We start from the raw sequence: 8547 nt of genomic DNA, 5'->3' as shown, positions 1-8547 counted from the left end.
CGGCGGCATGCAGATCTTTGTGAAGACGCTGACCGGCAAGACGATTGCCCTCGAGGTGGAGGCGAGCGACACGATCGAGAACGTGAAGGCGAAGATCCAGGACAAGGAGGGCATCCCGCCGGACCAGCAGCGGCTGATCTTTGCGGGGAAGCAGCTGGAGGAGGGCCGCACGCTGGCGGACTACAACATCCAGAAGGAGTCCACGCTGCATCTCGTGCTGCGCCTGCGCGGCGGGTGTTAAAGGCTTTTGTCCAGTCTTTTGAAGGCAGCCTATGGCTCTGCGTGTCTTGTTGTGTGAGTGTAAGTTGCCTTTTGAGGCGCCGTGTGCCGTTTCTAGTTAGTAGGCGCCGGCTGAGGTCTGCTGCAGCCGTTGGGATTTCGTCGTTGACATTGTTTCTCTGCTACTGAAATATTATTTTTTTTTTTCTGGGGGCGAGTGAGTGGGTGGGTGGGGAGATGGTTTGTTTGTGCGTTTGCCCCTCCCCCCTCCCGTTTTTTTTTGGATGTGTTTTGTGTACTGCCCTGCTCATGTTTTTGTTTTTGTTTTGTTTTTGTTTTGTTTTTGTGTTTTTGCTTTGGTTTTCAGCCTCGTCGCCTTCGCTTGCCCGTCCTCTTGGGGAGCGGCGAGGGGGCGGAGGGTGCGTGTCGCGGGGCCGCGGCTCCCTTTGCGGTGCCTGGCCGCCGCGCGCTTGCGTGTGTGTGTGTGTGGAGTTTTTAGCGTGTTTTTTTTGTTTTGTTTTTTTTCTCTCTCTTCTGGTTTGTGCTCCGCCGCTGTGGGTGTGGGGCTGCGACGGCGCCCGGCAGAAGACGAGGTGGTCGCGGCGGCTGCAGCATTTACGCGCCCCGCCGCCGCCCCCGCCTGAGCGCCTCTGCGGCCGGACACACGCACGCAAAGCGAGAGAGTGAAGGGAAAGAGAAAGAGAGAGAGAAGAGAAAAAAAAAGGGGGAGAAAATGACGGCTGCCGCGGCGCCGCAGGGCGACGGTGATGCTCCCCCGTTTGCGCGGATTCCGACGCCGTCGATGGCGTCGGAGGAGTTTAGGGCGGAACTCCCCGCGTTCGACGGCGCGAAGGCGATGCCGCCGCCGCGCGGCGTCTTCGAGCGCTTCGCCCGGGTGCTGCAGCTGCAGTTCGGGCAGGACCCCGACATCCCCCTCCTCGGCGCCGCGCTGGAGCGGAAGTACGACGGCTGGCTCGACTACGCCACAAGCCCCGTCGCCCCGCTGCGCCCCCGCGGCTACGCGGACGCCTACACCCGGCCGAACCCCTGCCCGGAGGAGTACTGGTGGGCCTCCTGGCGCTGGCCGCGGACGAAGTACGTGAACGCGAAGGTGCCGCCGCCGGTGGACGGCAAGTACAACGACTACTACCACTACCTGGCCTACAAGAACTGGCTGGAGCGGGAGCGAGACGTCTACGTGGCGCACGCCAACCTGGTGAACGAGATGACCATGCGCTGCCTGGTGCGGGAGGGGCAGTACAACGCCGCCAAGAACTGCCGCCACCTGTACAACAAGGAGTTTGCCATGTCCCGCATGGAGGAGTTCAACCAGGCCCTGCTCTACATGGCACTCACGGGAAACGCGGCGATTCGGGAGACGCCCTACCCGGAGAACTTTGTCGAGGAGAAGCGTAAAATTTACGACGACTGGCTCTTTCGCACACGCATGCGGAAACCGGGCGACGTGCTCTAGACGTCGCAGCGGCAGTAGCCGCTGCTGTAGTATTATTAGCATTAGTAGCAGTAGTAGAGTCGCATAGCGGGTGGCCTGCATATATATATATATGTGTGTGTGTGCTTCTGTGAGTTTTGGGGGTTCTTTTTTTTTTGTTGTTGCTGCTGTTGTTGTTGTTGTTGTTGTGCGTTCGCGCGAAAAGTGTGGGCGCGACGTGCCCCCCCCCCCCTCAGCGCTCGCCGCCGAACGACTTGTAGTGGTGCCGCCGTGAGTAGAAGTGAGGCCGCGGCGAAAAAAAAAAAGGGAGGGACATTGACACGGGGTTTATATTTCTCTGGCTCTTTTCCAAACTCTCCGTTTCTGTACGCGGGTTGGGCGCGTGCGTGCGGGGAGCTGCCCGCTCCCGCGTTTTGCTGCGCCCTGCGCCGGCGCTGTCTGCCCCTCCCCCCCGTCGCCTCCCACGCGCCTCACTCGCCGCATGCCCACCCGCACAGCAAGTAGTAAAAGCACCGTAGGCGCAGAATGTCTGCATGGGCGCTGCTGCCGAGCAGCAGCGGCGGCGGCGGGGCCGCGGAGGACGCGAACGAGGCAACGCTGCAGGAGGGCGCGCGTCTTCACAAGCTGGCGCGCGCCGTCGATGAGCTCGTCGCCTGGAGCTTCCTCATGGACGAGAAGGCGGCGGCTCTGCAGGAGCTGGAGCAGGTGGTGGACGACGCCGAGCGGCAGCTGGAGCAGGCGGAGCAGGCGCTGGCGCACCAGCGGCGGCGCTGCGCCCTTATCCCGGGCCCCGCCGACGTCGGCCACGCGCGGAGGGGAGTCCTGCGTCCACCGCCGCACGCAGCGGGGGGCGAGGATTGCGGGCTCAGCGCGCTGTGGCAGGAGCACGGCGGCGCCTTCACGCGGCAGTATGAGCGGCACCTGGCGCGCTACCAGCGCCTTTGGTGGGAGTTGTTGGAGGAGCCGAGGGCGACGTCGGCAACGCACTGACGACGGCAAGCGCAGGAGCCGCGCGGCGTGCTGCTCTTCCTTCGTTCCCTTCTGTTTTTTTTATTCTGCTGTTTCCGTTCGTGCTTGTTTTTCGCCACTCGAGTTAAGGTTCTGCGTGTGTGTGAGAGAGAGAGGCAGCGACCACCCTTTTCTATATACCCATATATATATATATATCTATGTGTGTGTGTGTCTCTCTCTCTCTCTCTGTCTCTGGGTTGGCGTCAAGGTTAGAAGCAGGAGAGTCGGGTGGCGAGCCGCCGTTGGCGTTGGTGGGTTCTGCCGTTGGGTGTTGCTGGGGGCTCGCGAACAGGGGCGCGCCTACCGCACCCCACCACCGCAGCGGCAACATGAGCGTTGACCCACTCGCCCTGGCCAGCGAGGACCGGCACGAGCTGCAGCGGCTGCTCAAGGAGAACAGGGAGCTGCGGCAGGCCAACGCCCTGCTGCGGGTGTCTGCGGAGGCGAAGGGGAGCCGCGGCAACGGCGGCGTGAAGGGCGCCGCCGAAAAGGGGCGCGACAACGCCGGCACTTCGGAGGAGTCGGTGGGGAGCAAAGCCACCGCGGCGAGCGTGCGGAGGCTGAAGGACGAGCTGCAGCGCGCCAGGGAGGCGCTGGAGCGGGCCCGGCGCGAGCAGGCGGCGGCGCTGGAGGAGCATAAGCAGATAAAGTCCCTCTTCGAGGCCTTTGTGGTGGAGGCGTGTGAGCGGGAGGAGGCCTGCAGGCGCGTCTTCGCCAGGGTCTACGAGGAGGTCGGGGAGCAGCAGAAGCTCTGCGAGGGGCTGCGGCGACAGTTGCAGGAGCGACCGCCCACCGCACCGGCCCCGGCACCCCGGCCCCGGCCCCGGCACCAGCACCGCCCGCCCCCGCCCCCGTCGTCGTCGCCGGCGTTGACCCCGCCTCGCTGCACGACCTCGTGGAGAGCCTGCGCGCCGCGCTCGGCGAGCTGGAGCACCGCCTGGGCTACGGCGGGGACACCGGCGGCCGCCGCACCACCGCCGCGGCACGCGTGACACGCGCGAAGGCGCGACCGCAGCCGGAGGAGGAAGAGGCCGTCCAACAGCAGCAGCAGCCACCGCCGCCGCCGCAGCAGCAGCAGCAGAAGGGGACGGGCGGCGCGGCGCGTTTGGTGTTGCCGGCGCGAGGTGCGGGCGCCCTGCGTGCCGCCGCGGTGGTCTCCGGGGCGCAAAGCACAGCCACGGAGCGCAGGAAGCGGGTGCGACGGGGCACGGAGGACACGGCGAAGCCGAAGCGACGCGCGAGTGAGCAGGCCGCCGCAGCCGCCGCTCAGGCAGCGTCGCTCTTTAATAATTTCACGCCCGCCACCGAGGCGTCGAAGGGGGGTTCGGTGGTGAATTTCGGCAATGAGCCCATCGCCGACTACTTGCGTTTGCTGGAGAACACGGACGCGGGCAAGGTGGACGTGCTGCGGCGGGAGCTGAGGAAGTTTTGTGGGGGCAACGTGAGTGTTCTCGCCTCGTGCGCCGTGGAGCACTTTCTCAGCAAGCCTGTGCTGGGCGCCGCCGTCGTAACTTTGTGGAAGCACACGGAGCGGGTGATGCACCTCGGCCAGGATGTGTTCCCTGCCTTTATGACGCAGGCGGTGCGGAAGCTGGTGCAGCTGCTGGGCCCCGACGCTGCCGCGGAGTTTGACCACACGCCCCAGCTGCGCTGCCTGGCACTCGCTGTGCGGGCGGCGTGCGCTATCCAGCTGCGGGACACGGCGCAGGCCGCGGAGGCGTCCCTCTTCGTGGCCTTCTACGAGTGCACCGTGAGCGCGCTGCGCAGCTGGCGCCAGCTGCGAGGCTCGCCGGACGCGCCGCACCACGTGCTCGGGCCGTGGATGGTTGCGGCGCAGCACCTCTGCGGGTTTGTGGTGGACTTTCACGAGGTGGTCCACTACTACGCCAACTCGGAGCGGGTGCTGGACGCCCTCGCCCTCCCCGCCTCCCTCACCCGCTACGCCGCGCAGGCGGTGATGGCCGCCTGCTACTTCACCTCCTCGCCACAGTCGTCCGCGGCGGCACCGCTGGGCGCCGCGGCGGCGGCGGCGTGGATGCGCTTCTGCGATGCCATGGACTGGAGCTACAGCGAACTGCCGCTGGAGAGGATAGGCGCGGCCGCGGCGCGGATTCTCGCCCGCGGCGAAGCAGAGCACAGCCGTGGCGAGGCCCTGCTCTCGCTGCGGCTGCTGGTGCTGCAGAAGGGGCTTGGCTTCCTGCAGTCGCTCACGGAGGCGCTGCGGGCCGCGGGGGGCGAGGTGGACATTGACGCCGCCTTTGCGGAGCTGTTCAGCCTCGCAGTGATCGACCTGCAGCTGGAGGACCCCCGCGACGAGCAGTGGGGCCGCGCCATGGCGTTTTTCGCCGACTACCTCAGCGCGGCCTCGGTGGCGCAGGCAAAGTCCGCAGCGGAGCTCCTCGCCGCCTGCAAGGGGACACATCTGCTGGTCCTGCGGGCCGTGCTGCAGCTGTGCCACGGGGCGGGCACCGTCACCGAGGCGGGCGCCGAGCATCTGGCGAAGGCGCTTCAGTGGGCGAAGGCGCTGCACGTCGGGCTCGCGCGCTCCACGCGGGAGAGCAAAGCCACCACCGCGCAGCCGCACCCTTTTGCGTGCACACTGCTGGGACAGCAGCTGCGCCAGCTTTGCTCCCAGGAACTGTAGGGCCGCGTGATGACGGCGGGGCGGGGAGAGGGGGGAGGCACACAACGACGTGCATCCTCACGCATTCCCCCAAACAGGCAACACGCAAACCGAACAAAAAAGAAAAAGAAGACGAAGATCATTGCACCTCCCGCTTGCCTTGTATTCCGTGTTATATATATACACACGCATGCACATGTCTGTGTCTTTATTGCGCCTCCTTCCCTGGGCTTTGACTTTCCCCTCTGTATGCCTGTGCTGCTGCTGCGGTGGTTGTGGTGGTGGCGGCGGCGGTGTACCGCCCGTTAGTGACGTGTTTTTTTTCTTTCCTCTTTATTTCTCTTTCTCTTTCTCTTTCTCTCTTCCCGTTTCTTTCCTCTTCCCTCCTTCCTTCGGCTGTGCGGGGAGGTGCTGCTGCCACTCTGCCTCCCAGCGCGCTTGCGTGACGGAGACCCCCCTCCTCCTCCTCCTTCTCCTCCTCGCCCTCCCCGCCACGATGGTGCTGCTGACGGTGAAGGGCACGACGTTCCCGGACGAGTTCACCGTCGCGTGCACCGCCACCACCGCCATTGACGCCGCGCTGGCGCAGCGGCTTTGCCGCATCCAAAACGTCCGCCACCAGCTGAAGCTGCAGCTGCTCTCCGCCCGGGAGCTACTGGCGGAGGTGCGGCGAAGGCGGCCGCCAAAATCCCCCGGCGGCACTGGCGACGACGACGACGGCGAGGCCGCCCTTGCGGCTGCCTACGAGCGACTGATTGAGGCGACGTCCAGGCGCCTGCGCGACGCGGCGGCGCCGGTGACGCCGGAGGAGTTCGACGCCGCCGCGGAGGAGCTGCGTGGCATGACGGAGCGCCTCTACCCAGACGAGTGCTGCGTGCCCGCGGGGGGCCGGGACGCGGCGGTGGAGCGCCTCTACGCGCTCCATGAGACCCCCGAGCTGGACGAGGAGCGGCGACTGGTGGTGTACCACTGCCGCGCCGTCCTCGACCGGCAGTGGAAGCAGCACGAGCTGCAGCGCGAGGACGGGGCCGGGCTGTGGTTCTGCGGCAAGCTGATGGAGGGCGGCAGCCTCGCCAGGTACAGCGGGCGGAACGAGAAGAGCCGGCTCACGGTGAAGGTGCACCCGAAGGACGGCCCGGCACCGAGCGCGGAGCCGCGGATGAGCTACGACGACCAGCGCGTCCTCTTTGCGCGGATGCGCCAGCGACGCGAGGAGTACAAGACGCTCGAGGACTCGGAGCTGCGCGCGAGGGTGGCGGCGCAGACCCGCGGCAGGGTGGTGGTGGACGCCGCCAGTTTGCCCACTGCCGCCGCGGTGACGGTGGACACCGCGCGGCTGCGGCCCATTCGCCCCCAGACGGAGGAGCGCGACGTCACGTGATGGCGGCGGCAGCCACTTCCCCCGCCACCCCCAAACACAAACACACGCAAACATACGCACATCTATGCCTTCATACTATTTTTATATATGGCCCTGGAAGGGGCGTGAGAAAAAAAAAACGTAGTTAGAAGAGCGGCGGCGTTGGCGTCATTGCCGCGCCACTCCCTTCTTCTCTTCCTGGCAGCTTGCGTCCCCACGCCCTTCTTTTTTCGCCTTTCACTCTTCGTTATATCTCTCCCTGCGCCTGTGCCTGTGCCTGTGCCTGTGCCTGTGCCTGTGCGTGTTGCTTTGCCCCCAAGATAAATATCCCCGCCCCCGCCGACGGCAACGGGCACTGGGAGGCGGCAAAAGGTGCACGCAGCAGCAGAAGAAAAAAAGGGGTGTGGGGGGACTTGCAGGCCGCAGTATTTGGACAAATGACGTCCCTCAAGAGCGCCGCGCAGGAGCTGCGGGGGGCGGCGGCGGCGTTGGCGGAGTCACGCGGGCTGCAACCCGACGCGCTGCCGTGCCGCAGTGACGCCCTGCTGCTGCTCGCGGCTGCGGCACTCAAAGCCGTTGAGGCGGACGCCGCCGGCGCCGCCAACGTTGTCGCCGCCGCACGGGAGGCGCGGCGGCTGCTGCGGCCGCATCTTCCCCGCCCGCAGCAGCCGGAGGCGGAAACGGCGGCGGCGGCGGCCGGCCGCAAGCGCGCACGGGCCACGGCGGAGGACGCGGAGGACGCGGATCTCGGGCAGTACTCCCACGCACACGCGTTTGACGGCGACGCGAGGCGGCGCGCGAAGTTCGCCCGCCTCATGGGCGGCGGGAAGGGCGAGGAGTCGCACCACAACACCTTCGCCGCCGACGCCAGCACCGTCAAGCGCATCAACGGCGAACTCGAGGAGCAGTTCAACACGGCGCTTTCCCACCACGGCAAAAAAGGACTTGGCGCGTAGCGGCCCCAAGGCAAACGGCACCCAACAGGAGGAGTTTGCGCGATACACGAATAAGCAACAAAAAACAAACAAACAAAGAAACAAAAAAAGCACACACGAACCCAAACACAACGAAAACGAGGGCGATTGCCACTGCGCACACCCAGCATCTGCTCCAACCACCACCAGCAGCAGCAGCAGCAGTGGGCAAAGCTAAACGATAACACCAACCGCACACAACAACGACGGTTCTATACTGCGTCTGCCGCGTTTCTGTTCTCCCGCCGTACTCTTCACTACCTCTCCATCTGTTTCTCTCCCTTTTGTTTCTTTACCTCAACCGTTGTGAGCAGAAGGCTCAGCTCGCTGGCCCCGGCGGCTCCACTGCCGCGCCTCCCTCTGCGGGGACGGAGCGCGGGGCGAAGACGAGGACTCAGGCGCCCGCGCAGTTCTCGTGCCCGGGCGGTGGCAAGAGGTTACGTCGGCGCCTCGCCGCCGGTGGGGGTCGGAGGAAGTGCGCAGGGGGCCGGGAGAAAGAGGTAGATGCCGCCGTGAAGGGGCGCAGTTTCGGTGGGGCGGGCTGCACCTGCGCAAAGCGCACGAACCCCAGCCGAACTGCGCTGCCGCCCTGGCAGAGGCCGCTTGCGCGTTCACGGTGAAATGCAGCGCGGGCATCGACGGCGGGGGCGCTGTGCGTGTGGTCGGGGGCGGCGAAAAGGGGCGGCAGCGGCGCCTCCGCCTCTTGCCCGATTCTCCAGCGCGCCTGACGGCATGATCGCTTGCAAGTTGCAAAGACCCGGTGGAGCAGCCGCTGGGGAGGAAGAGGGTTCGCCGGGAGCGAAAAGAGCCCGGAGGTTGCCACCGGGCGGGCGGCAGATTTGCCTGCGGGGGGAGGGAGGCCGGGGGGTCGGTGCCGCGGGGCAAACTGCGGCGGCAGCAGGCAGTG

General features: G+C 66.1%; 7 protein-coding genes across 7 annotated transcripts, besides 15 other annotated features; 6 read left to right on the top strand and 1 right to left on the bottom strand.

The window, feature by feature from the left end:
* Window positions 1-491: 491 nt before the first annotated feature.
* Window positions 492-583: a microsatellite.
* A 139-nt stretch (window positions 584-722) lies between these two features.
* Window positions 723-744: a microsatellite.
* Window positions 745-893: 149 nt separating this feature from the next.
* Window positions 894-950: a microsatellite.
* A 2-nt stretch (window positions 951-952) lies between these two features.
* On the top strand, window positions 953-1693 carry Tco025E_08176 (uncharacterized protein; the record flags this gene model as incomplete). The annotated part of the gene is made up of 1 exon (XM_029375031.1): window positions 953-1693. The coding sequence occupies one exon, from the start codon at window positions 953-955 to the stop codon at window positions 1691-1693; it is 741 nt and encodes a 246-aa protein (XP_029224849.1).
* Window positions 1694-1719: 26 nt separating this feature from the next.
* Window positions 1720-1753: a microsatellite.
* Window positions 1754-1827: 74 nt separating this feature from the next.
* Window positions 1828-1861: a microsatellite.
* Window positions 1862-2197: 336 nt separating this feature from the next.
* On the top strand, window positions 2198-2662 carry Tco025E_08175 (uncharacterized protein; the record flags this gene model as incomplete). The annotated part of the gene is made up of 1 exon (XM_029375030.1): window positions 2198-2662. The coding sequence occupies one exon, from the start codon at window positions 2198-2200 to the stop codon at window positions 2660-2662; it is 465 nt and encodes a 154-aa protein (XP_029224848.1).
* Window positions 2663-2814: 152 nt separating this feature from the next.
* Window positions 2815-2843: a microsatellite.
* Window positions 2844-2854: 11 nt separating this feature from the next.
* Window positions 2855-2877: a microsatellite.
* A 135-nt stretch (window positions 2878-3012) lies between these two features.
* Tco025E_08174 (uncharacterized protein) lies at window positions 3013-3675 on the top strand (the record flags this gene model as incomplete). The annotated part of the gene is made up of 1 exon (XM_029375029.1): window positions 3013-3675. The coding sequence occupies one exon, from the start codon at window positions 3013-3015 to the stop codon at window positions 3673-3675; it is 663 nt and encodes a 220-aa protein (XP_029224847.1).
* A 545-nt stretch (window positions 3676-4220) lies between these two features.
* On the top strand, window positions 4221-5327 carry Tco025E_08173 (uncharacterized protein; the record flags this gene model as incomplete). The annotated part of the gene is made up of 1 exon (XM_029375028.1): window positions 4221-5327. One exon carries the CDS (start codon window positions 4221-4223, stop codon window positions 5325-5327), a length of 1107 nt encoding a protein of 368 aa, XP_029224846.1.
* Window positions 5328-5561: 234 nt separating this feature from the next.
* Window positions 5562-5602: a microsatellite.
* A 27-nt stretch (window positions 5603-5629) lies between these two features.
* Window positions 5630-5642: a sequence feature (A-rich).
* Window positions 5643-5667: a microsatellite.
* Window positions 5668-5698: a sequence feature (A-rich).
* A 61-nt stretch (window positions 5699-5759) lies between these two features.
* Window positions 5760-5794: a microsatellite.
* An 8-nt stretch (window positions 5795-5802) lies between these two features.
* Tco025E_08172 (uncharacterized protein) lies at window positions 5803-6687 on the top strand (the record flags this gene model as incomplete). Its single annotated transcript, XM_029375027.1, has 1 exon — window positions 5803-6687. One exon carries the CDS (start codon window positions 5803-5805, stop codon window positions 6685-6687), a length of 885 nt encoding a protein of 294 aa, XP_029224845.1.
* A 237-nt stretch (window positions 6688-6924) lies between these two features.
* Window positions 6925-6967: a microsatellite.
* A 136-nt stretch (window positions 6968-7103) lies between these two features.
* On the top strand, window positions 7104-7622 carry Tco025E_08171 (uncharacterized protein; the record flags this gene model as incomplete). Its single annotated transcript, XM_029375026.1, has 1 exon — window positions 7104-7622. One exon carries the CDS (start codon window positions 7104-7106, stop codon window positions 7620-7622), a length of 519 nt encoding a protein of 172 aa, XP_029224844.1.
* Window positions 7623-7678: 56 nt separating this feature from the next.
* Window positions 7679-7737: a microsatellite.
* A 44-nt stretch (window positions 7738-7781) lies between these two features.
* Window positions 7782-7805: a microsatellite.
* A 229-nt stretch (window positions 7806-8034) lies between these two features.
* Tco025E_08170 (uncharacterized protein) lies at window positions 8035-8547 on the bottom strand (the record flags this gene model as incomplete). Its single annotated transcript, XM_029375025.1, has 1 exon — window positions 8035-8547. A coding segment is annotated over one exon (513 nt), but the record flags the coding sequence as incomplete, so codon positions are not given.

Source organism: Trypanosoma conorhini (assembly GCF_003719485.1).
Source record: "Trypanosoma conorhini strain 025E chromosome Unknown Tco_14.4_contig_00714, whole genome shotgun sequence".
Lineage (NCBI taxonomy): Eukaryota > Euglenozoa > Kinetoplastea > Trypanosomatida > Trypanosomatidae > Trypanosoma > Trypanosoma conorhini.
This window is presented reverse-complemented; position numbering and strand designations above follow the sequence as displayed.